Here is a 26824-nt window from a genome sequence, read left to right as displayed (position 1 = left end):
ATTTTTATGGAGTACAATGGATCATGACATATAAAAAACTTTTAAAAAATCTTCCTTTCACATCTGAGTATAACCGTAGACTCAGAATTTCATCAGATTTATCTCCATGAGTGACATTTATAAAGAATAGTTTCACAGTGGGATAGTCAGTTGCTCTTCACACCTGAAACATCACTAGAAGATAGCAAATGGATCTGAATCCAGATTGTATATTGTTATGTTTTTTAAATTCCCTCTTCACTTTCAAATCAGAGGGAGATTGTTCTCTTCTGTGTCAGGAATGAGTGGGAGGTTATGTTCTGTTAATGCCAAAAAGTGATCATTCCTAGACACCAACCAGTTAACCCCAACGCAAGGCATGTGACATCTAATTTCTTGTGTCACTGTTTGTGTGTATTTTCTCTCATCATCACTGCTGTTGATGGAGACTCAGCTTGCTAAGTTCTGTCTGCACCGATGTATGAGAAAGTATTATTGCTGCTCTGAGGAGCTTACATGATATGAGAAAAAAAAAAAAAACAAAGCCAACTAGAATCTGCCATCATCTGCCTTTATTTTTTGGTTGTTGTTGGGTAATCTTTTAATCCAGTAATTTTTTATCAAAATCTTGCAGGTGGTGTATGCCAGATGGACTTTTTGCAGAGATTAAATGAAGGATAATTTGTCAAGCAGCTGCATCAGGAAGGATTTTTCAAGTGTAGGGGAATGTACAGGGAAAGGCATGACAACACTTGTATCCCTATTCCTGTAATTCACTGGTGGATCACATTTAGTGGACTTGGAGAGTATTTGATTTTATCAGTCATTAAAATCTAAGTAGCTTTCTTAGCTAATGTTTCAATTAAAAATCAAAATATCTAAAGTCTACCTCTCGTATGTCCTGTATGCCACTGTATTCTCTAATATATGCAATTTCTCAGTAGTCTTTGAGTCCTTTTAATGAACTATGTTGTCACCTGGTGTAAGTGTTGGTCTTGTGAAGTCCCAATCCAACAAACACATGTATGGTTAACTTCATCGCTGTGCGGAAACATGTGAAGGAAACCAGTGATCTGCCTAAAATTTTGTATGATAGGAGCTAAGGTTCATTATGTTTCTCTGAAAATGCAAGCTCCATCTTGGCATTTTATGTGACCATACTGCACATGCAATGCAATGGGGTTGTCAATGTTTAAAGTATCAAAGAAAGTCAAAAGTGAAAGATGGAGAAATCTTTTTCCTCATGATACCATCAAAATACAGGAAATGACCTAAGGTCAGGCATCAGGATGATGCTGTGTGAATTCCTGTTCAAAAGAAGTGTGGCCGACCTGCCTTGGATGGATGTTGATTTAAGAAAGAGCAACCATTTTAAGAAAGAGCAATATAAAAACAAATGTAAAAATATATCTCAAAAAGTATCAAATTTTCACAAACAGATACCCTGGCTTGGAATTCCAGTATACAGTAAAAGGATGTAACCTGGATGCAGGCAGAACTGCTGTTGCTGTCCTGCACCTTCAGCTTTTCCAGAAGTTTAGTCTAGACTTAAAAATGTGTTTATAAGGTACTGTTTGGATGCTTAGATTAATGATTCTGCTGGTTTACATGTTGCAAAATTAATCATGTTGAGTTAACAGTGCACTTAAACTCCTTTGGCATTATTTGAATTAGATTTCACACTACTGAGCTGATGGTCTTGTGACAAAACAGAACATTATCATTTCCATGTGGGTGCTGTGTACACAGTGGAGGTGTAGCTCAGTCTTGATATATTTTTATATATATATATCTTGATATATTTATACTGTGAAAAGAAAGGGTTTACTTGGTGGGAAATGGAGAGCTGAAATTCTTAATCCAACCCCCTCCAGCTATCATAAAAAATACTGGAAGGAAATAAAAAATCAAACAAAAGCCTGATATTCTTTATTTTTATTATAATTTTAACAACATGAGTAAATTGAAATCTGTAAGCAAAGCAATTACTTGAAGAGGGTCTAATAAAGTTGTTCAAGCTACAACCTACTTTGATTGTTGAATCAAACTGTATAAAGCAGGCTGCTTTGATGAGTTTTTAGCTTCCACGAACATAATTGGCAGTGACATCTTTTGCTTTAATGGCAATGGTCATCTGTGAGCTGGGAGTCATAATCAGCTGAAAGTAAAAAAAAAAAAAAAAGATAAAAATAAAAATTGGTCACTACTACAAACAGGAAAATTGTTGAACCAAGTCCTATCCTCAGTTCAGCTGGTGAAATCTCACCAGCTTCAGCAAGATTTGATTATTTTAAAATTCTCCCTGTCCTGAGTAGAAGAGCAAGTCAAAATCTGTGGATCGGATTCTCAGAGGTTCCTGACTAAGGGTGGTTAAGGATCTTAGAAATGCCCAACCAAGCAACTCTACCCAATCACTGTAAAGGTGTTTAGGTGTTTACAGGTTATTCCCAGAGGAAAAAATCTTCAGAGTTGGGACTACATTTCTTCACAAAAGATACAGTCAGTGGAAGTCCTTGGACTTCAGGACAAACTTACAAGCCTAGACAGGGACTTTTCCCAGGATCACAGCTATAATATTTGGCCTGTACTGAGGGAGGAGGAAGGATGGCATAATGTATTCAAATCAGGAAACAACACCGCATCTGCTTTGCAGCCACTAATGTAGCCCCTGGTAGCAGCTTTTTAATGTCACATCTCAAACCTTCAGAGAAGCGAAACTCATGGCATGTTCCCAAACCATGTCCTTCTTTGGTAGTGCTGGAAACCACTCATATCCAATACACTAGGAATCTCTGTTTGATGGGTTTTGGTGTGTTCTCCCCTTTGGCAGCTTCTCCAAACCTCACCATCTACCAGCCAGCCTTATGAAGTATGAGAAGCACCCCAGTCCTCCTGCTTCCAGCAACCTCACAACCCCTTCCCAGGGAGCGTGTTCTTCATTATTTTAAGGACAAGTACCTGCTTTGCTCTCCATCCAGGAGGCAGTGATATGCAGCAATGTCTTTCTCCAGCTGTTGTTTGCTAGTCAGCAGATTTTCACGATCTCTCTGCTGCTGCTCGGTTTCTACTTTGATTTCTCCCATCTCTGCCTCCAGCTTGGAAATGACAGAGCCTAGGTTCTGCAGTTCGATGTCGTGCCAGTGCTTGGCGTCATATAAAGAGTTCTCCAGACCCCTCTTCTGCAAGGGCAGGACAGCAGACAATGAATCAGTCAATTTCCATATGCTTCATAGTGATTTTTATTCAGGTTTGGCCAATATCTCTATTAACTATATATATATATTTTAAGAATTCCTTTCTTTAGCTACCTTGGTATTATCATTACAAAAGTTGAATATCTGCACTTTTACAAGGTGCAGATATTCCTGACATTGTCCAGAACTACACTACTAAGCAATCTTGGTGAGATTGAGTATGAATACACTGAAGATGGAAATTTGGAGCCTGGTTGTCAAATGTGGTACACTTAGAGCACCATTTCAATCAAGAAGAGCCCAGAAATGTCTGGCATCTCTGGAAACAGTATTTGATGTGTCAGAACCCAGGACATTCCTCTGGCTGCCCTAGAGGACTTGAGACCCTGGCAGGGGGCTCAGAGATCCTGGCACAGAGTCAAAGACATCTGTGCCTTTGATTTTAACCCATGGAAACAATTACCAACTTGTGTGAAGAGTTACAGGCTACAAGGGTTTGAATTGAATGATAGTGAATTTATCACAGGATGAAAATGTACAATTTTGAGGCTTTTAGAATGGGGGTTCAAGAGTCAAGACGGAGGAATCTGGCCGTGTCCTGTCTTTCTCCTTCTTCTTGTCCTCCATCTTCTGCTGCGATGATGGCACTTTTGGATTGGTTTAGAGTAGAGACAAACTGCCTAACATAGGTGATGGGTATTGGAAAATTATTGTAAATATAAAATACGCATAGTTTTTAGTACAAAAAGATAACACCGCCCCGAGGGCAGTCAGTGTGCCTCAACCCAACCTGCTGGACAGAACTCCGCAGGTGTGAAAAAAAATGTTTTAGATAAAAGAAAATAAACAATCTTGAAAACCAGAGCCAAGGAATCCCAACTTCTTCAAGAGCGGGGCTGGGAAAAAAGACTTTTTAGTACCTCAGGAGCCATTCTAACAACTCAATACCCGAGATTGGTGAAAAATGGGATTCATTCTCAACTCTGCATCCCAAGCCAGGAATGCAGGAATGTTCCCCTCAGAGGCTGCGTTGAGTTCTCAGAGAATACACCCACTGAAAACCCAGAATTCCTTACCAAGGTTCTCAAAGATTCAGTTTCTGCTTGCAAGCTCTGTATTTTGCAGGCAGTTTCGTGGAACTCGGTTCTGAGGCCCTCCACCAGCTCTTCCTCCTGGGTCCGCACGGCAGCAGCTGTCTCAGCCTGTTGCTGGTGAAAGAAGGCGACTGTCATCACAACCTACACAAGTTATGGTTTAGCTTCCTTGTAGACCAAACTGACAGTAATATTTTCACAGTTTGTGGCAATCCTGACTCTAAGTTTGATTCCTGTGCATTAAATTCCTCAGTTGAATAATTCTGGATACTTCTTAGTGTCAAAATTATCATATTTTCTAGGCATTTACTGTAAAACGGCTTATGCATACAAGCATATTTATGTTATCTGTGTCAACAACAGCTGTTCAGAATTCATACTTGTATGTTTAAAATTATCTCTAAAAAGAAAACATGGCTGTAAGTGTTCATTTTATAGCCATACTATAATATTTCTTGAAAAGTTGTGTGTCTTCAGAACTACTCACACCTTAATTTTGCACATAAGATTCTATGAGTCAGACAGCAAGTCATATCACAGGAGTCAAAAAAAAATTCCTGTTAATTAAGTCCTAAGTTAATTATGCTATTTCCTGCTCTTATGGCTTGAGGGGTTTTATATGTGTTTAGTTCAGGTTCCTTGAAAATAGGTGAAGGAAAAAGTATCTTAGTAAAAATAGAATATCTGTACCTTTTAATAAGGGCTGAGATCAAGGTTTTTTAGCCTGGAGCTCTGGGCTCTCTAGAAAATGGAGTTCTTCAGTCAAAACCTACATTTCTTGTGGTTAATGCTAAAATTAAACTATGCAAAATACTTCCATCCTACTCTGAAACTTCATCTTGACCCTGCTCTGGTTTTCTTTTATTTTAAAAGTAAGATTGAATTTTAAAAAATCTAGGACCATGCACCAAAAATAGGGATTATTTTGAATTACCATGTGAAGCCCACACCTTGCACATTGTGAATGAAATAGCTTCAGTGGGAAAAGGTCATTTAAATGCCAGTTAAGTCTCAAACATAAATTTAGATTTAAGAACCTATGTTGCAGAGGGCTGAATTTCAATCCAAGCACCAAACCTGTCCTTTCCAGCAAAATGTACAGATCCTGTGTTTTCTGGAAATGCTTTTTTGGGGCTTGTGCTTCCCAGGGACATAATTCTACCTGACTATTCCTGGTGAACCACTGATCAAGGACCTCTTCAGTAAATAGTGTCTCCTAAATTGTGTTGAGAGAGTAGTCTGCACCTTCTTGGGGTACGAGGACTGCAAATACCTCTTTTAGAGAGATACACAGGGAAGGGAAGGTGCCTTTGCATCTATATTTTTAGCCTACACCCATTACCTGAATCCTGGCTTTGACATTTACCCTGCTGGTGGCCCAAATGCTACCTGTAAATCCAGCTTGCCCTCACCACAAGTGGTGTTGAAACCCTTCCAGGAGCTCCCCCTAAGCTGTGAACTTGACCACAGTCGTGTGAACAAGAGAACAGGCAGCTGGAGTAGATGGAGGTGGCTGCATCAGGTCCTGAGCACTCAGGAGGACACAGCAAGTGAGCACACACTGAATGCTGGTAACCCTGTAAGGAGGGTGATGCACTCTAAAGTTTTTGGGACACACAAGGTTTCCCCACCCTCCTTACAGGGTTACCAGCCCCAAGTGTCCATGTGCTGCTGGGCACGACACTTGGGCTCAGCTTTGGGGCTCCTGCTGTGCAGAAGTGCAGAAGTAGTCTGTGTGTCCTCTTCACTAGGCAATTCATGCTTTCTGGGGACTTTTCCTCTTCCTGAGATGCTCTATAAGGGACAGGCTATACATGTGGTGACCACAAACAACTGGACTAATGGAGGGAGAGGATGAAATCATATTCCTAACTCTTTATCATGTTGGTGCTTGAGTTTCCTAGGAATCTGTGGATTTCAAGCATCTGTACAGTGCCGAGCCAAGCATTGTGCATGAGTGCAGGATCCCTCATTAGTCTTTTTTTTCATGGACTCCAGATAATGAAAGAATGGTTAGGAATTGAACACCAACACCCAGAGTTGAGCAGCGTGGTATCTAAAGAAAGAAAGTTACTTTGAAAAGCTCTTGAGAGTTCTGGGGAAGTTTTAGCAAAGTAGCAAAAAAGGGAGAAACAACCGGCATAATTCACAAGATTTTTCAGAACATTTTATGAAGACAAGAGAGAAAGCTGTGTATTTGTGTGCTCAGGGCAGAACATTTCCATGCATCAACAGCTGTTCAAGAGACAGAACATGAAGAGGAAAATGAAGGTCTAGTTCCATTAAGACAGAAGCTTAACAGCTTGATGCCTCAAGGTCTACTGCGTTGGGAATAAAGCATGAATTAGAAGGATTTATGGATGACAGAAAATCATACAGATTAGCAATAAGCAGAGGTGGATGTTTGGAACCAAACTACATGAATGAACAGCACATCAGTAAGTAAAGTATCTTTCCAGGGAAAAATATTAAATACCATGCATGTCTTACAAGGGTTTGAATCACTTGTGTCAATTTGGGGAAGGATTTTGACCACTACAGACAAAAAAGTGCACAGTTGAAACCAACGGACTTGAGTTTTGGGGTTACTCGTCTAAAAAAGGCTAATGTGAAACCCCATTAGGTATGAATTTAAATTGTTGTGTTTTGATACCCAAATATCCTTGAAAAATCAAGCCCCACAAATCTAGTCAAAAGACAAAGCAAATGAAGCAAGGTAATTAGTCAGAAAAGAACAAAAATACTGAAGTACTGCCTTCATGTCTAAGTCAGTGCTAGGACATAATTTGAAACAACTTGGTCTGAGCTGATCACAGGTACATCAGAGAGTAGGTGCAGAAAAAGGAAATTAAAATATTAGGGGCCAAGGAAAACCTCATGGAGAGACACTGAAAAAATGGTAATGAAGACCCAAGGAGTGCAGGGAACTGCTCTCCCTCCTGTGATGTCACAAAAGAGCAAGAGCAAGTTTTTCACCGTGTGGATTACCAAATTATACATCTCAACAACAAAAGATGATTTAAAACCACAAGCTTAGTTGGTAAAAGCTAAACTCTTGTCACCTGTGTCCATAGTAGTAATCTGAATTGATCTGTGTCTGTAGGAGATAAGGGACACAAAACTGGATCATCTGGATTACATTTGTGCAAAAAAAGCCCCTGGAATGTCTTACCAGAACCTGTGCAGAAACCAGAACTGATCACTCCAGAAATCTGTGATATTCTGTTTCTTTGTTCCATTAAAAAACCAAACCAAAACAGGAACAACTGAAACTGGTAAGAGCTTAGGCTCAGATGGCTGAGTAGGGGTGGGTTGGGTATCAAAGACAGTGTACTAGGAGCTGTCAATTTTCTCAACAAATGATATCTCTGAGCAGCTAAAAGACCAGATATTGAAGGTATGAAAGAAATAGGAAGAAGAAGTTGTAAGGGTGTTTTTGCACAGGAGGACAAGGAGGAGGAAGAAGCAGGACAGGCAAGTGGGAGCACTGAAGAATTTGGTGCCATCAGAGTGATGCTCATTTTGCAGAAACCTGGCAGTGGGTCAGGAACAGATTTTTCTGGGGAAAGCTCAAGAGGCCACTGAGGATGCCCTGGCTTTTCAGGGCTGCATGTGCTTTGTATGGAGGCACTCTCCAGGCTCGTGCAGTTTGTTACTGTGTCACTCACTTCCTTTGGACTGTGTGAGCTGAAAATCAGGCCCCACAGACTAACTTTATGAAAGCTTTGCTTAATAAGTCTGGCATTCTCACAAACTTGATGGCATAAACTCTGGGATAAACCCTTCTGCTTGGGTTCTTGTATGTTTCCTAGCAATTTTGTCACAGGATTTTTCTTCTTTATTTTGAGAATTAACTCAGAGCTTGTGGTTGGTTTTGTTGTTTTTTCTCACTGTTTGCCTTCAATACCCCCTACACCTCTCATGGCAGCTCTTTACCTTGGAACAGGGGGGATATGTTTATATGGTTTTGCTAAGTATTTCAACAGCACTGCTGCAGTTATGATTTCACAGAATTACAGAATATGCTGAGTTGGAAGGAACCCACAAGGATCATCAAGTCCAACTCCTGGCTCTACACAGGACCATCCCCAAGAATCACACCATGTGCTCGAGAGCATTGTCAAACACTTATTGAGCTCTTTCAGGTTGGTGCTGTGACCACTTCCCTGGGAGCCTGTTCCAATGCCCAAACACCCTCTGGGTGAAGAACCTTTTTCTAACATCCAATCTAAACCTCTCCTGACACAACTTCAGGCCATTCCCTCGGGCCCTGTCACTGATCAACAGAGAGAAGAGATCAGTGCCTGCCCCTCCTTTTCCCCTCATGAGGAAGTTGCAGGCTGCAATGAGGTCTCCCCTCAGTCTCCTCCTCTCCAGACTGAACAAACCAAGTGACCTCAGCCACTCCTCACTAGGGTTCCCCTCAAGGCCCTTCACCATCTTTGTTGCTCTCCTGATTTACTTTGTCATGCTCTGTTGTAAGAGCCAGCTCGGAACGAGATGGGTTCTAACACACAGGATCATCCACTGAACTTAATGCTTCAGCTGTGCAAAAATACTTACTTTGGGAAATGAGAGATCCTTCATGACAGAGAAAAAGCTGTGTTAAAAGGCTGAGTCTGTCTCAGACTCAGCCTCAGGAGAGGAGAACCCTTATTTAAAGGGAATGGCTATTATCATCACTTTTAATTTCTAAGCTAATATCTAGTTTTCCCTCTGCTGCCAGAGGGAAAAAATATCAGGGAGAGAACAAGGAGTCTGTAGTGTAGAGGGCAATGTGTTTTGCCCTTCTTATTTATAGACCCCTGTAAATTATTAAGTGGAGGAACAGCCCTAGTAAGAAGGGTAATAACAGTGGCTTATCCTATACAGAAGGTATCAACTGATTAAGTTTGTTTTCCTTAGCCAACATTTCAGAGCCTTTGAAAGGCTCCCACAGATACCTGTGATATGAGCAGGGCCATTTCCACCAGTGCTTAATTCTGTGCATCTCAAGAAGGCCTTTATAAGTGCATTCTCCTTTGGACTTGGACCAAAATACTTTGAATTTTTAACATCTTTTGTGTTTCAAAAAAAACCCAAAAAGCACCCAACCCTCAAAGATATTGCAGAATATTAGAGAGGTTTTGTGTTTGCTTGATATCCTGTGATGTTGGAGTGGGTTACAGAGTGCTGACCTTGGTACGGAGCAGGGCACCTGTCTCAGCACGATTCTTTTCAATGTCTCTCTCCCAGTGGATTCTGATTTTTTCCAGAATGTCATCCAGGCCACTTCCCAGGGGAACATCAAGTTCTTCCAGCTGAGATCCAGCAAGCTGCTTGTATAATACCTTCACATCCTTGAACAAAAATAACAAACATAAAGAAAGTGAACTGGACAATTGAATGGTATCTTCAGAGAAGCTCAAGGAAGAGCTCATTTGGTGCCACAGAGACAGTAATTAAATTTGGCCCCAAAAGCTCTCTCTACATTAATGATTTAGTGCACTGAAGGGTTTCTTTTTCAGATGTGGATTTGCCTTGCTTCTGCATGGGGTCTCTTCCTGCAGATCTAGGGTACTGGAAGAGTTTTCCCCTTGGTGGAAGGAGACTGAAGCCCTGCACCAAGGCAGTGCCTGGAGCAGCCTCTCAACAGTGGCAAATTTCTCCAGCAGCCAGTGCTTGAGACGTGCATGCTGCACAGCTGGGACCCAAAATCACTACAAACATTGCCAGTAAAGGTGCAGTGTGGACTTTGGGCCAAGGAACTAACAGCTTACAGGATATCAGAAACTCCTCCCTTGCTGCTGCACCATGCAGGAGCACGAGCCTTCCAGCATCTACTGGGAGATACAAGATGTGCAAAGCAGCAGGAGCTCTACAGCCTCACAGTTTGTGTGAGACAAGTGTGTGTTTTATGCATGTGCATGTTAGATGAAGAGGATTCTCCTCTGTGGCAGCATTCTGTTCCTTCTTTAAATTTAAGTGCTCCAAAATAATGTAAGCAGTAGAGAATCAGCTGGTTTAGAATTGCACACTTAAAGGTAGCACATCAGTTGTACATTGTGTTCAGGAATGCAAGAATTAATGAGATTTTCACATGTATCTTAACTGTCTGGCACTGCAATCCTTTTATATCAACCTGTTTATCTGTGTTATTGGCACAAAAAAAAAAAAAGGAAGTGTAAAAGCATCTAGGAATTGTATTTGTAAGCAATGGCCCCTGACAGTGACAATACTGGAAAAAATGGATGGGAATTATGTGAATTATGAACCTGCAAGAATGTAAACCTCAAAATGTGCCCACTCCAAGTTCACAAAACCTTCACAAGGACTTGGCATGGATTTGCTAGTGGGAGCACCAGTGGAAAGAAAGGTTTGAATTACTTCAGGAAACTCCTTGGGACTTTGTTTTGCCAGAGCTCAGCAATAGTTGTTTCTAGCCTTTATTCTGTGTCTTCTCTTAAGCAGCTTCCCCTGGTCCTGCTGCCATGGGAAAACCAGGCATTCTGCAAATGCTCAGGTGCTCCCAAAAGGTAAAGAAAAAAGCATCTTTCCACTCTGCAAGGGCTCCTTGTTGGCTACATGAGGATCAAGATGGATCAAGGTGGTGTTCTCATTATGCCATAGCTACAGAGAACAGCATCAGGACCAGCTTTTCTGGTTTCACAACAGTCATTGCATTACTTGGATGTTTAAAGAGGATCTTGTTTATTTGTACCATTTTTCTCTTTACCCTCTTATCTAAAACAACTTCAATTTTCTCCTGCCATGCACTGGTGATGAAGCCACTGGTTATTTTCTGCAAAATGCCATCCTTGGAATTAGACTGATGCAAGTAGGGAGCTGATGATGCAACCTCATCTTGGCAAGCCAGTGTTGCTGAAATCTTGTGGTTGGAGGAACAACTGGTAGGAAATGTGAGGTAGGATTGTACCTTGCTTTCATGAGCCATCACAATTCAAGCTCTACCTTACTTTTGAGGCACCAGCACAGCTGCTTGTTCTCCCTTATGAGGGATTAGTAACAGCTCCATATTCAAGTCCCCATGAATAAAGATGCTGATTTGTGTTCAATCCTGAAATCCCTGCCGAAGGAAGTAAACCACCTTCATGCAAATAGTGCTGGTGAATGCAGTGAGTAAGTGGGAAAGTATTGCAAAATTGGGTAGTATGGGCTTCTCTTCTGGCTGCGTGTCTGTGGTGGTGCATCCTCTCCACCCACTGGGGCCTCTCTGTGGGTTCAGGAATTCTTTACAGACCTCACCCTGAATCAATCAACAGCTCCTGGGCAATTAAGTTTCCCTTGTGTTTATCAGAAACACTGTCTGTTCCTAGGAGCTTCTGGTGCCTAACAAAGGAAGCAGAAGAGATAGTCATCTATCCTAGCATAAACTTGGAATATTAGTTCCCCGAATCATAGCTCAAATGGAGCAATATTTTTGTTACCAGACTTCTGAGGAAAACTCCGGTAATTACCATCTTGGATTACAGCCAGGATGGGGATTGACAGGTGACTGAAGCCAATCATCTTGGGACTCTATAAACAGCAGTCCTGAGTGGGGCCCTTTGAGATCTCCTGGACTGCAGTGGGCTGTGAGCAGCAATCTCCCTCTGACTGGGGCACCTCTCGGAGCTAACAAGGTCTCAAGTTTGCAATACTCAATACTTGTTGCCAAATGCTCATTGATGGTAGGGCCTGGGATATCCTGACTACTCCTCAAGGCTCAGCCCTCACCTGTTGAGGTGCAGAAGCATCTGACTTGATGTTTCTGAGATGCAGAAGTATCTGACTTGAGTATTGTACTGAACTTGAGGGAAATTTTTAACAGGCACCTTTGTACAAACTTCTTCATGTCTGTTTGTGTGAATGTGTGAATTGGTTTAAATACTCTATAGCAAGTATAGTATGAATACTGCCATCCCAGATCTACAGTTAAGTTAGTGCTGTGCTTACAGGTAACTCTATTGGATCATTTTGTAAATGTTAAATTAGTCAGTGATCAGGTGCTGACAAATCCTATAGCTATAAACCATTGACCAAGTCTGAGGTCAAGTTTGGGCTCAGCTGCACCTAATCTCCATCAGGAGTTCAGAAAGCAAGAGGGTCTGCTCTGAACCTCATAACTCAATGGGAAGGCCTCCCCTAACCCTTTTGAACATTTATCCTTTAGCACCTTTACCCTCTGCATCCCCAATTTCCATATAAACTATTCTAGATTGATTCTATTCAAGTTTTCTTTTGTGAGCTTCATTATATAGTAAGTAATAAAATGAACCTTGCCATCAAAGTTAAATTGCACTTTCATATCATCTCATATAAACCTGCTTTTGCCAGCACCTTTGATGATGATTCTTTAGAGGCACTCCTTCCTGCCAATGTCCCTATGACTTGCTTCAGTGTAGGGCTTCTCAAAAGAGACTCAGTTTTGGGAACTGAGTGTCTTGCTAAGTCAAGCAAGGTATTTTCATAACAACCTGGTAATGCTCAGCATCAGTGCAGCTGGACCAGAGCTGGTGCCCTGCACATGCACTTTCTCCTTCCATCAGATCTCACTGCTGAGATGTCCACATGCATGACTGTGCAGCCCCTTGACCATCATGGGGTGACTGACAAGGAAATGAAGGGACTCTTCCATGTCACATTTATCAAACGAGAAAGGGTTAACACCTACGTGTAAGTCATTTGATTATGCCTCAGGGGTTAGTCCTCTGAGTTAAAAGAGAAGGAATAAATAGGAGTAGGTTCCAGGAGAATCCCCCAACCCCCCCTGCCCAGACAGAGCAGGTGGAGTTTTTAATGTTTGCTTTGCACTATATGTATGATACCAACCAGATGAAACAGGCACACATTGTCTTTGCAGTATCCCGAGTCTGCACTTACTTCTTCATGATTCTTTGACAGCATAGCTAGTTCTTCCTTCATGCTTTCTATCTGACTCTCCAGATCCATTTTAGTTAAATTAGCATCATCAATCACTTTATATAGGGAATTAATTTCATCTTCCACTGCCTTTCTGAATGGCTGCTCATTTTCATACCTGCAGAGAAAAAAAAAACCAAAAAACCCAAACTTCAACACAGCTCAACTGAGCAAGTAAAACCTGTGGTTTTTTTTCTGAATTATACTATTTCTGCTAATTAGCAAATGTGTCCCAGACAGAGACACAGAAACAAAGACAGTATACTTTGCTCTCACCTTATCTCTTTCTACTTGAAGTTAACTGCCTGAAGTGCCCTGCCACTAATTCAGAGTGTAAGAAAACAGGTTAGCAGTATGTGCTATGGTGGTTATCAACCTGATAGGATTCCAGAAAAAGCATGGAGAGAGTCATGGTTTCTTGCTAGATCTGATATTTATCTACAGTATCACCATGAGTGGCTTTTTCTCAGTTGTCTTGGCTGTAAAATGAGAACAACAACTCACTTGTCTACATAAAAACCTTTTAGAGCAATGGTTAAAGAAAAAACATCAAGCATTACTTTTACTGACAGACATGCTCATGGAAGTCTGGCCTATGTTCTAGGGTCCTGGCCCATCTCTAAGACCAAATCCCAGTAGTATCAAAATAAAGAGGAAATTTCTGTGGTTGGTTTGTCAGCTAGAATTGCTGTTGGAACAAACAGCTCATTTCCAAACCACGTCTGTAATGGTAGAGAAGTTTTGGCAAGCACTTTCCATTCCAGAGCACTGCTTGCTGCATTGCTCCTGTTTGTAACTTTTTGGTTTAGGCTTTTTATTGAAAATGTGGATTGCATTGTGAATCTCCTTGGGTGGGAGACATTTGTGCCAAACCTGTCCAGCCTGGGCACCTGGAGGAGCTGGCAGGTTAGCTGGGAACCTGCTTCATAAACACTTTGCTCCTTGATAATCCCCTTCATTGCCGGGAGTTTAAAGCCTGGGAGAGTGGCAGTTGATCTCAGGAGGTTTCACTATGCAGTAGATTGATTCAACATTGTTTTTGTTATGCAGACTGCTTGTCCAAGTCAGTTGACACTTCTAAAAAGTATTTTTTTAAAACTACACAAAATATTAATGTAAGTTGCTGGATGTAAAGCCAAATGAGTATCTCAGAATTGTACTTTTCTGAAATAAAAGGCAAACTTAAAAATGATTAAAACATTCTGGTTTTATGATTAAATAAAATAATGCCAGAGAGAGAGAGAAAGAAGTTTAAGGGATGATAAAAACTGTAGAAGATAAAATCAATTAGTTTGAAGTATGGTTTTTTTTTTGTGTAAGAGCTTGCAAAAAGCTATTTGCAAATGAATGAGACCATTATGAGTAAAAAAAGCTGGAAGGATCACATCTCCTGAGTAAAATCTAAAGAGGTTCATGTCCTCATACACATGACTATCAGGCTTTTCCAAATGAAGGACAATAAAAAAGTAGTTTGCCAGTGTTTAAAATCTTCTTTTATTTCTTATTTTTCTCAGTAAAGTAAAATCATTTCAGGCCATTTCTGTTTTCTTGTCTAACATTTCCACCCATGTGTGTGGTAGTGCAGTTTTCACTTTGTGGCTGTAGCAGAATGATTGTTACTCCCAAAACCACTTGGTTTTGGCACTGAAGTACTGAAAATTACAACTAAAAAGCACATGGAATTTCATCTTTATAAAATGCCAACCCAATTTTGACTGAATACTGGTTCTCTCAGCGAGAGACCAATGTCTGTGTTAAGACTAGCTTAGGTCATTTTGCTTGTGCACATTTTTGTTACTATGAATCTTCAAGATCTTCCAAAATAATTATGCCATAGCTACAGAGAACAAAACAATCCTTATTTTTCTCCCAAATCAGGGTGTTGAATATAAATGTGCAACTTAAAAAGCAAGCCCATTCTACTCACTATCATTACATCCTTACAAATTAAGTGTTCACAAGGGCAAAGTTTAAAGAAAGTGGCCATCTGGGTGCCACCACAGGACTACCTGTCTTTAAAATCTTCAGCACAGGCTTGAATATTCTCAGTGTGCAGCATAAGACGAGCATTTTCAAGGACTGCTTCACCCACCTAGAAGAAAGATGCAACAGAGCTCAAGCAGTGAACAGTTTCAGCACATGTATCTTAAGCAGATGTACAGCTTTGATTCTGAAAATAGTCCTTCATCCTGGGACTGTTCAAGTGACTCATTCCAGATAACTTAAACAATTATTTTTGTACATATAAGTTCACAAATTCTTGGCAAATAGGCTCTAATTTGTCATCAAACTGCTCATTCCTCCTAAGCCCTCATCTTCTTGTAGCAACACATTTATTCTGATCGCCAGCTCTTTGCAAGGGGCAAAACTCATTGCTGTGCTCAAGGTACTTTCATCATTTAAGTCCCACTTATACTTTCTAGGTACAATTTAAGCAGCACTTATGCAGTTCCTATTCTACTTCCCATATTAGCAGTCCTCTTCAGGGTCGTCCTCCTCAGGGAGCCACGGAATACTTGCTGCTCATGCCGCCTGCGAGCCCTCCTCAGCTCCCAGAGCGTCGTTTTCCTTCTCCTAGGGGATCCTCTAGGCTCTTGCGATAGATATGAGACCTGAGAAGCCTTCAAAGATTATTACACTGATTGGAAAGATCGTGCAAAGCAGACTGTGGCATCATTGCTATGGCTCTGGGGTGCATCTCTAAACGTCCAAGAGGTACTTGTGGGGTAAGTAAACCTGAAAGGCTTGTGACTTAGCAGCTTGTTGTGATTCAGAAAGGTTATATAAAATGATACAAAGGAAAAAAAAAGACCACTGCCTGCCCTGGAGTCACACGTGCACTGAGCTATGACCATGCAGAATTCAGTAACAGGCTTAGAGTGATCACCTCTGCAAGTGTTTGAGAGCTCCACTCACCCCATGATCTGGAAAAGCTGAACTGAACATTTCTTTGGTCTTTCTCAGGAGACACCCATGAAGATTTGCAGTTAAAACTAAATCGCCTCATGAATAAGATCAGATTTTTAAGCTGGCCAGGAGAGTTCTTCAAGCAGAAAAATCTTTCCTTAGATAATTAAGTCTGTAACTAAGATTGCAAATCACCCAAAGCATCCTGCTCCTCCCAGGTGAAACACACCATGCAATGTGGAAACATCAAGGCTGCATCCAGACAAGTGGATCTCAAGTGGGGTTGTTACCCTATGTTCCCACCTGCCCTGAGGCTGCTCGGTGATGGGGTGAAGGTGGGCATGCAAGGCTGAAGCGTTTCTAGGTGGTAATTAACATTTACCTTCATGGAGAATGGCTTACTGCTCCAAATGTCTTACAAAGGTTTGGACCAACAAATATGTAATACCTGAAAGCATCTGATAAGGAGAAATGTGGAGAAATAACCTGATCTTCACTATCCATTATGCCCGTAATGAATCAGGAAGTTAAAAGCACTCTCATCTTTTCAATCTGATGAGGAACAAGAGTTTAAAAAGTGGTTTTCTTCATTCTTTCCTACTGTTAGGAAAAAGCAGGGAAGGTGGTTGGGGGCTGGAGCTTGTTTCACACCATTGCATGGGAAACCTATTTTTCTTCAATAACTGTGGGATTTCTTGGCCTATTCCAAACAATATGATAGAGGGATAGGCCATCTCAGAGACATCCAGTTCTAACACATTTCATTTCATGAAAATAGCATCTGGACAGAGGAGAGGCTCTGTAAATACTGCTGCTTGGGGGGGGAGGCAGGGGGAAGCCCCAGTTTGGGCATGGGAAATTGGGGAGTGCAGCAAAAGCACAGGACTTAGAGATGTCATGAAAGCCACAGGTGCAGGCAAAGAGATGGTCCCTCACTCTCACCGCACACCAGCCAGCAGCACACAAGCACAGGAGAATTCTGTGTGCTTGTTGTTTGCACACAGAACTGGCTGCTCTTCATTGTTCAACCCCCTATTTCCTTCTCCCTGATCTTTTTGTAGCCCCACTTTACCAGCACTATCCTAACTCCCCAGACCCTGGATTCTCCATCTGTGGCATTTCGGAGCAGCTGAACAGAGCTGGGGCTTTGGGGACATGCTGCTCTTCTGTCCTCAGGTTCCCTTGCACCAGGACACCTGAGTTTCTCCCAAAGGATGGAAAATTGGCATTTACTCAGCACAGAAGTAGAGGGACCTCTTTGACACAAGCTCTGAAATCTTAGTTCCCTCTGATTTGCATGAGCTGTGAAAGCCCTTTCCTAGGCTCCAGAAGAAATCTAAGTCTTCCATCAGGGTCTCTTTTGTATGATTTAATTCTCCTATTAATCAACAGTTGGATGCAAACACACAGCATTACTGAGACAGATTTGTAGCCACTTTGCTGACACGTATACTAAAACACATGATGCAGCAGTTTAGGAAACACCCTTCTTTGTGTCCATTGGGAATGAGAGGCCTTGCAATGCTGCAAGCACTTAGACATTGCCTCCTCTGCTTGTAAAGCAGAAGGCAGTGCTGTCCTGCCTCACAGAACTTCTGGGAGGCTTAAATCACTGATGCACATTCAAAGAGCCAAAATGGGAAGAGTTAAAAAAAAAATGCAAATATCATTACTAACAATAGCTCCTTTCAGTCACACATTGTCTTTCAACACTCAGTTCTGTGATACACATACACCTTTTGATCACGATTTTTTCCAGCTCTTGAATTAACAGTGAATATTCATGGTATTAAACATCTTAACTACAAAGCAGCAACAATTTTCTTTGATTTTATTGTGATTTTATGGACATGAAAATGCAATATTAACTTTTTGGAAGAAAAGTCGCATAAAAATCTGCATTGACATGCTGGCCCATTTCCTGGGTTAAAACTGGCATCAAGGATAAAACAGCTGCTTCAAGGGAGTGGGCAGATGCCAGACTGAAGTCATACAGACCCAGGTAGAGTTGACTCCTTATCCCTGGTGACTAGCAGCTTCTGACTTTTAACAGAGATTTGGTCAAGTTTGGCATGGCAAGATTTACTATACCCTTCAAATTTTTAGCTGTGCTTTATCTGTAGCTTTGTATTCTTTTGCTGTTCTTACAAAAGTCTAAATCCTCTCTGACTGCTACTAAATTCATGGCCTCAGGTGTGGCCTGTGATAATGAATCTCATGGTTTAATTATTCATGTAATGGAAACTTCTCTGGCTTTTAAGTTCACTTCAGTAAAGCAAACGCCTCCATGGGGAAAGATCGGAAGGTGTCGAATTCTAGTCTTTCCTTCCAAACACACAAGGAAATAGTTGAGACCATTGCCTCCAACGCATTTTAACTCACAACTAAAATCAGGCTAAAAGCCTGCAGCCCACTGCCAAGCAATAAACTCTAAATGTTCTTGGTCATGCTTTCCATGTTGAACTCTTTCTCAGAGCCTGAAGGAGGAAACCTCAAAGGCAGCAAGGGCAGCATTTGTTACATGGCCTCAGGAAAGGTAATACCTGGAGAGAGGCTGAGATTGATGGCTGCTTTCCTGATTCCTGCTGCATCCAGGGAAATTCAACTTCGTGTATACATCAAATATTTTATAAGTACACAGGACTGCATCAAAGAATGCCTGGTTCTCAAAGCAGGAGATACCTCTTCAAGAAATGATCTGTAAAACTGTAATGTTGCCCAAGCACAAGAAGAAAACCTTACAGCCCCTCACAGCTGCCTGTGAAGGCAGCCCAAATTTATGCTGTTGGAGGTGGCTGAGAGAACATGATTAAAATTAATTCACTGCCATCCTCTATAGGGCAGTTGATCAAGCTTTGTGCCATTTTGTGAGAGTTTGTTGTACCCTTAGATGAGTAGCAGAGTGCTATTTCATGCATTTACAGACACTGATCACGCACTGTGTTGTGCCAGAGTGTGTCACAAGTAACACTCAGAGGCTCTTCTGACCCTGCAGCAAATAAATTAGTGGGTGTGAGTCCAAATGTGGCAATTCCTCAGGCTGTTAGACCTGCATATTCTCCAGGCTTAATATTCACACTGACTAAATGCTGATAGAAAGGCCAAATGCAAATAAAAGTAGCTCCACAGGAATACTCTGGAGGTCTTTCAAATGCTCCCAACCATTCACAGGATGTCATGATCAGTCACAGCAGTGATAAATCTGGTCCAGGATGTTGATTCCTTCTTTTGCTTGTGTGTTTACTCCTGTGATCTGAACTGCACTATGTGTCATCTCATAGACAAAATAAATGTCTGTGTCTCCCATGCAGCTGTAATTGAGCAATCATGGAGGCTGAGCTACTCTCTTCTCTCTGTAAACTCACTCAGATTGTTTCAAGCATCCACTTCTGCCAGGTGCTGCCCTGTTCCCTGGGAAGGAATTGCCATTGCAAACAGTCTCCTATTCTGCAGAAGAGACACATTTGATTAGAGATAGAATATTGCATAAGAAGACCAGGATGAAGCCCAGAGAGGAAAAGTATGCACAGGGTAAAATTTATATTTCTGTCATGAAATTGTAGTTCTGTCATATGAATTCCTCTTGGCAAAGATTTCTCATTTCCCTCTTTTCCTGCAAAAATCCTCTCTCTTTGTCCCAGTTAGTGTGTGTCCACCTGCTCTGCTAAAAGCCAGCTGCCCAGGTGGGTAATTAACCCTGTGAGCTGGATAGTGATTTTCCATCATTCAGCTCTCACCAGTGATTCCCTGCTGCAGCCATAGCTCTGACAATTGCCAGGAAACACGAGTGGTTTTTCCTGAGGGACCCTGTGCTCACACACACCCTCTGAGTCACTCGCTGACTCGTTTTTCCCTCAGCTCTGTGTTTGGGAGATGTGCTGGCACCAAGCTGCTTTTGCTGGCAAAGCAACTACGTGAAATCTGGGATGCTGGAGCACATCCCAGGAAGGGCAGGAGGGAAATGGGACTTCAGGTCTGCTGGGGTCTCTCCTGTGCCACTGTAGAGATGGGCCTGTCACATTTGTGATTTTGAGACCAGGAAAGTCCTTTGTGGCTGTGTCCATGTCTTCTCATTAGCAGGGCAAGAGGAAAGGGCGGCTGCTTAGACCCCCTCCCAGTCGTGTATTTTCCTTTGCTGTTTTTTGTTCAAAAACTGTCCCTATCATGAGTGCTTGGGCTAATCCAGGTGTCTGCCTGAGTGGTTTTTTCCCCAAAACTTTCATAGCTGCTTTATGCAAATGGCACCAAGGAGTTTTATGGCTGCCAGGCATTTCTCCCCACTGAACCCATGGGCCTGGCTGGGAATGAGTGGTCAAATTTTACAAGAAGCTGAAAATCGGGTATGCCAATTTTAAAGAAATCAAGGTGGATGTGGACATCTGCAGAAAATATTTACAAAATATTTTTTTGAATATATTTACAAAAATTACATTTAGGAATGTATCTGCCAGGTGTCCCTCATTTCTGCTACACCTTGCTCCTGAATGCCTTTTACTTTTCTGTTTGGGATGTGTTGTGCCAGGAGGGTTCTGACTTGCTGTGCCTTCAGCTGTTTCTGCAGCAACTGATTTTGACGTTATTTTAATAAATGTAGTGGTTTTGATGTTGATGCTGGCATAATTTGACCAATTAGCTCCAGGACGAATGAGCTAATTGGTGTTTGGGCTGGATAGGGTCCTACTTTCATTTTGGGTTTAATGCTTAAATAAAAAAAGCAAAGAAACCTATTAATCAGAATTGAACATAACAGCTTGGATCACATCCGTGAAAGACAAAACCCACTAAGTGATGCCTCTTTTATTGATTTAATTGAAGCAATTCAGAAGATTTTATGCGCTTTCTGATGTGTTTTGATAGTTAAATAGATACGGATGATGCTAATCTTTTTCTCTTCTATGATACTCACAAATGCTATTACTACATGGCTTTATTTTTCTGATTTTCATATAGGAAGAGCCCGATATTCAGGCTAGATTTCATTATGAGATGTTCTTATTCATTCATAAAAAAGAAGTAGAGGCAAGGATGACTACAAAGGAAGGTTGAAAGGAAAGCAATTTGGATGAAAAATTATCACTTTTGCAGGTTCATCTGCACTGCAATGTTGGGGGTTATAAAATGAAAAATCAAGCAGTCCTTCCTAAATGGTCCTTTCCTATGGTTTCACATTTTTGGGCTTAACCATAAATCCTGGTAGGATTTACAGGTGAAATCTACAACTATGAAATGCGACACTTGTCTGGAGAACATGGGATGGCGGCTGCAAAGGATTAACTCCTTGTCCCCTATCCAAGTCCCCATCTTCCCCAGTGAGATAATAGGTTCAAGGAGATGCCTTTTTGTACTCCAGATTCAGAGCACCCCTTTACTTCAGCAGCTGCTCCCTTCAGGAAGCAATGATGTCATTTACTAATACTAAAAGGTAGCAACTTTAAAAGCTGGTGCTTGACTGGGTGTTTCTGCTGACACAATCTTTGTTCAACAGCTTATGCCAACATTCAGGGTTCAAGCAACGTTTGCAGTGTTCTGGGAGAACACCTGCCCTAAAAATGCAAAGTAAAACTGGCCAGCCCAAGTTAAAACACACAATTGTCCCAGGTGACCTAAAGTTGGCTTTCAGGCTTTCAGAAGACCCAGTGATGGCATTTTCTGTGCCTGCACAAGCGCTGCTGGGAAGAGGAGTGCGAGATGCCAGACTCCAGGTCTTTGGAATCCTATCTGCTCCCACTGTCTGGGAGCTGGGAAGCCAGGCTTGTGTGGTGCACCAAGACCTCAGCAGACAGAGCCCTGTGTCTGCTGCAAGCAGGACATCAGCCTGCAAGGCCTTACTGGCCAGCAAAAGGAACTCCTTCTTGTCCATGAGGTCAGTACAGACACTATTTCACACCCCCACAATAAACATCTGTGCCGTACGGAGAAGGTGGGAGTAAGGGATGGTGGGGTGATGGCAAAGGAAAGGAAGAGAGTCACTCATTTGTAGCCATGTAATTATTATTTTTAAATAAATAGAGCTTTTGAAAATGTTATTAAGCCAACAAGGGAATAAAGTAAAAATCTGAATTGCTGATTAAAAAAAAAACCAACCCCACAACGTGCTCGTAATATAATGTTGAGGGATAACCTAATTCAGCCCAAGCAGGTTTCTTTCAATAATTTTGATACTCAGTGTAATAAACACAGACTTAAAATAAGGGAAAAAAAAAAGGAAAAAAACCCCACCGGTTCTAACCAGCCCAGACTTCGGCGCCTTGGGGTGCATTTCAATCGCTCCCATGCGCACGATGCCTGAGGCAATTCTCCCGCTTAATAGGCATAATAATGCTAATTATCATGAAGATAGATTTTGAACCCTCTGTCTAGGGCTCCTCGCCCTGAAAGCAGAGGGCATTCACGAGCAGCTCCCTCCCGCCCGGCCGGCTGCCGGCGGCGCTCCGGCGCTCACCTGGTGGTAAATCGCCTCCCAGTTCTCCCGCAGCGCTCCCCAGCTGCTCACGCTGGCCGCCTTCTTGTCCAGGTAGACTCTGATGTGCTCCTCCAGCTCCTGGTTGACCTGCTCGAGAGCTCGCACCTTCTCGATGTACTCCACCAAGCAGCCGTTCAGGCTTTCGTAGGAGAGACCCCTGCCCTTATCCAGCCCCGGGGCCAGGGGCACGGCGGCGGCGGAGCTGCGGAGACCCTGGAGGAAGACGCTGCTGATGCCCAGGGCTCTACGGGACACTCGGGTGCCCAGGCTGCTCACGCCGCCGGTGGGAACGGTGCCCACGTAGACGCCGGGGGGTCTCGACAGGCTCCCTCCGCCTCCGACGCTCACCCGGCGGCCGGGCGGCCCCGAGCTCTCCGCCGTGGAGGTGGAGGGCTGCTGCCCCAGGAAGGACGACCGGCGCCTCGGCAAGGGCATGTTGTCGCTCCAGCCTGCCGAGCACCGCCGCTCAGCCCGGCCGCCTGGCCCCGCACTGGCGGGAGGGATGTGCCGAGCCCAGCAGGTTGGGGCTCGCCTGGGATTTCGGCTTTGTGCGACGGCTTTCTGGAAGGGGGGCTTTGTGCCGCCTGGGAGCACCCGTCACATTGTCCGGGCGGCTGCTGGGTCAGCAATCCCATTTCAGGGGAAATCTCCCTGCTGCTGCTGCTGCAAATGTGGCAGATGAAAAGCACAATGGTGTTTACGGGCACAGCGGGACGGGGATTCAGTACAATGTACGTGTTAAAATACCAGCAGTGTTTTCTACGCTGACACCCGGATGATTTCCTACCCTTATAGACACAGGTATCCAGTTATATACTATACAAATGCATCTGCTTCTCACACCAGTGCTTGCTCCAGACATGATCTACAAGACATTTCCTAGCTTAGTAAAACCCAAACCTCCGTGGAGTCACCTGGGCCACAGCTGAGCAGAACCGAGCCAGCCTTTTGCCACTGCAGAGTATTGAATGTTCCCTTGTGTCTGCTGCAGCTTCTGGGTTTCTCTGCAATTTGGCTTCACTACCCACCCAAGGCATATTGACACAATCCCAGCAGATTTTTTAGGGACAAGCACCCTCATGTCCATCCCTTCTCAGTCAGTTTAACTTCACATAATCAATTGCACTTTGCCTGCTCAGCAAAGGCCTGTTTCACTTCTTTGCCTCCGTAATGTGGTGACAAAGTGAGGTAACTGTGAATTAAAGGAAAAGGGCAAAACAATCCTAGAGACTTATTGCAGGGAAAGGGGGAGATTTCCCCTGCTCTTCTTTTAATGTCACTATTCTTTAGCTACTAGTGATCAGGTGGGTAGCTTATAGGTAATAATAAGAAATAAGTAGGATGTGTTCCTGGTACAGTGCAATCCTTCACAACACAATGTTAGGTCTGGCTTTTTCTACCTACACACAGGGAAACTTCACAGCCAGGATGCTGTTCCAGTGTAGGATCACTGTGTGCACATCTCTGTAGGCACGATTGTAATGTGCTGATGTTGGGCATTGCCCTAATGCAGTGTAGGTTTGTGCAGGGGCAGTGGTGAGTCTTTGGCGAGACAGGATAAATCAGAAATCCCTGTCTTCCACTGGTGCCTAATCCCAGCTCGCGGGGTTGATGGCTGGAGTTTGTTTCACTTGTTTTTTAAGTTGGAGAATTGCAAGGCTGCTTAAAGTCAGGTCACCATTTCCAGGTTGTGTGAAGAGTGGGAGCAGTGCAGTGTTTCTCAGCATTGCAAATACTTTTGGCTAGTTTAGGTATTCTGCCTTTAGATTACCAAACAAACTGTGCTGGTTAAGTGGGAAGCATCCTCCAGTATTTCTTACACAGTATTTTCAGTGTAGTTGCTGTGTGTCTAATTAGAAAATCTCCCTTGCAAAAGTAATACCACATACAGAAAACAAATGTAATAATATGGGGGCTTTTTTCAAAGATCTGAATTTAGTTTTTTGTAACCTTGTTCCCTCTGTCCACCTCCCTCTTTAAATAAAAACAAAGATCTTTGAGGGATTGCTTTTGGTCTTGGCAATCCCCTTAGGGAATTTTTACTCTCCTGTCAAACAGTGGTTTCTAGGAGGTTGTTTAGTAATTGATCATGAGGGTCACAGGTATCATACTGCACAGCATTTATCCCATGGTGAAAAGATCTATTCCCAAACTGCCATCCATGTCCATAGAGAGCCTTGTCATCCTGCCTGCCCCATCACCTCATGAGAAAGCCCTGCATTACTCTCTGATGCTGAGCAGAGAAACAATTACCCACAAGAGTCCCTGTAACATTACAATCTTCCAGTTTCCGGAAGCCTGTGGTCCACATTCAGGTTTGTGCCTCGGCACAGCAGAAGTGCATGTGTGGGATGGGGAGAAAGGAGGAGCAATGAGGCCTCTGTGGCCCCCTGAGCCAAGTCTGGGTCTGACTCCAGCCATCATTTAGTAAAGCTGTCATGTTGCTCTGACCAACAGCAGCCTCTGGGGCACTGTCGGCAAGCGGGCACAGCTGGAGCAGATGTTCCGCTGCTGTAAATCTCTTTTCTAGTACCAGCTGTGGCTCACCTTGAACAAGGCATATGGTTAATGATGCTACACTAACCCTGTCCTGCTGAAACTTCCCTTTCATGCAGCCAAGCATTAAACCTGAGCAGCCAGTGGCAGGGAGCAGCCAGCTGGAGCAGAGGCTAAACTGCTCCTCACAGCCTGCTCCTGATGAAGTGAGGAGTGAAAGCAGAACATTGTCCAGCAGAACTGGTGGCCAGAGGTGGGGAGAAGGAGGACAAGACTTCAAAGGACAGAAGCCATTTCACTTGCTGAATGGTATAAAAAAGCAATTTGAGAAGCAAAACAGAATTGGTCCCACAGTAACAGTTCTGGGTAACTCAAAGAGAGAGCATCAATCTGGGCCAAGTCATTCCATGTTCTGTATTAATCTCGCTTTGCAGCAATCTATTTTTAATCCATCATTTAAGCTTTGTTCACCCTTACTATTCCCCTAACACTGTTAGAGTCTGCCATCTAGCACTTAACAGGGTAGGAAAGAATTGCCATTTTGCTCCAAAATGCTGTGTTTTCCTTCCTAATGGGGAAAGTGCCAGAGAGGAGAAGAGGGTATGAGGAAACTTGATTCAGTGGCACCAGCAGTCTAAACACACAAGATAAATAAAACAGTGGGGAAATGGAAATGTGGTCAAAGCCACAGCATTCAATTGGTGGTAGTCCCTAGTCACCAGATTGCAAGATTTTTGATAAATTGAAAGGAATTTTCTGTTCCTCTGAAGGGAGCACTCTACATGCCTTCTTTTGAGGCTGTTTGATCTTCAGGAAATAATTCTAGGCTTATTGGGCTGAAGTGTAGCAGCTGTAAGTCCAATGTGTAGTGTGGTTAAAACACTTATGCAGGAAAAAAGAGCCATTCTTGTCCTTGCTCGTATAAAAGAGTTTTGGAGCTCACACTGGAAGTGGGACAGTAAAGGGCTCATCTCACTTGGTGTTCAGGCAGTACTGGAGTCACAGAAAGGATACAGTCCACTTGACAGATGTTTTGCTTAGAAATACCTTTATTTTATAAAGCCACAGTTTGTTCTGTAAAGTTTTACCACACTTATAAAAAAGGGGCTGACAATTCTGAGGGACAAAAGAAAAGCTGAAAACATTTCTTGTAGTTCAGGGTTACACAAAGGCTATATTTATAATATATATATATTTATTTATAATTTGGAGACGGTAGAGATGAAACTGCAGACTGGGGGCAGCTGTGGGGTCATATTTCAGAGACTTGCTCGTGTCCCACGAACAGCGTTTCCTGACAGAAGGGGTTCACCAGGACCATCCCGCTGTCCCGGTAGTCGCCGTTGGCCGGGGAGCGCGGCTCCGACAGGTGGTCCTGGGGAAAAACAAAAACACAGATTGAGCACTTCACACCCTTCACCCTCCACGGGCACACAGGGCATTCCTCCCAGTCCCCCAAAGGTGCCTGTGTGTTGTGGGCTGTGACTCTGGAGAGCCGGGTTTGGTGAGCTGGTTTTTCCCTTTGTCAGGCAGAAGGAGCTGTGAGTGAAAGGTTCCTCTGAGAGTCTGCTGATTCTTTCTCAGCCTGGGGACCCAGAGGTCAGCTGCACCAAACTTCCAATCCCTTTGGAACTTTCACATTTCTTTCATTTCTTTTTTGGTTTTTTTCACTTTATTGACTCATTGCAATTGTTTCCTGTCTCTCAGCTGAGCTTGACTCCTCAAAGGCGCATTTTCAACTTCTTTTTATGGTTAGAAAGCCACACATATGGGTCCAAGCCCCCTAAGCA

General features: G+C 42.9%; 2 protein-coding genes across 8 annotated transcripts in view; both read right to left on the bottom strand.

Moving 5' to 3' along the window:
- Nucleotides 1-1899: 1899 nt before the first annotated feature.
- On the bottom strand, nucleotides 1900-23243 carry BFSP2 (beaded filament structural protein 2). The gene is made up of 7 exons (XM_071429534.1): nucleotides 22518-23243; nucleotides 15178-15260; nucleotides 13130-13286; nucleotides 9445-9606; nucleotides 4250-4381; nucleotides 2938-3158; nucleotides 1900-2137 (listed from the first exon to the last, which is right to left on the bottom strand). Exons 1-7 carry the CDS (start codon nucleotides 22971-22973, stop codon nucleotides 2134-2136), a joined length of 1215 nt encoding a protein of 404 aa, XP_071285635.1. The 5' UTR covers nucleotides 22974-23243; the 3' UTR covers nucleotides 1900-2133.
- A 2818-nt stretch (nucleotides 23244-26061) lies between these two features.
- TMEM108 (transmembrane protein 108) overlaps nucleotides 26062-26824 on the bottom strand; it is a 171456-nt gene continuing 170693 nt past the window's right edge. For all 7 annotated transcript variants that reach the window (XM_071429528.1, XM_071429525.1, XM_071429524.1 and 4 more), the window contains one exon: nucleotides 26062-26409. In XM_071429528.1, the coding sequence (XP_071285629.1) occupies nucleotides 26287-26409 (123 nt within the window). In that variant the 3' untranslated portion in view covers nucleotides 26062-26286. The remainder of the gene's footprint in view (nucleotides 26410-26824) is intronic.

The sequence above is a fragment of the Agelaius tricolor genome, unplaced genomic scaffold, assembly GCF_023055355.1.
Source record: "Agelaius tricolor isolate 1412-34295 unplaced genomic scaffold, bAgeTri1.0.p SCAF_6, whole genome shotgun sequence".
Classification (NCBI taxonomy): Eukaryota; Metazoa; Chordata; class Aves; order Passeriformes; family Icteridae; genus Agelaius; species Agelaius tricolor.
Note: the sequence above shows the minus strand (reverse complement) of the source record. Positions and strands in the feature narration are given on the sequence as shown.

What these genes read in the sequence shown, in the direction of transcription:
- BFSP2 (XM_071429534.1), bottom strand. Translation starts at nt 22,973, where the DNA reads ATGCCCTTGCCGAGGCGCCGGTCGTCCTTCCTGGGGCAGCAGCCCTCC. An exon ending in GCTGAAGATTTTAAAGACAG is followed by an intron (nt 13,287 to 15,177) that starts GTAGTCCTGTGG and finishes TTTTCTCTGCAG; the next exon opens with GTATGAAAATGAGCAGCCAT. An exon ending in GTGCCCTGCTCCGTACCAAG is followed by an intron (nt 4,382 to 9,444) that starts GTCAGCACTCTG and finishes TTCTTTCACCAG; the next exon opens with CAACAGGCTGAGACAGCTGC.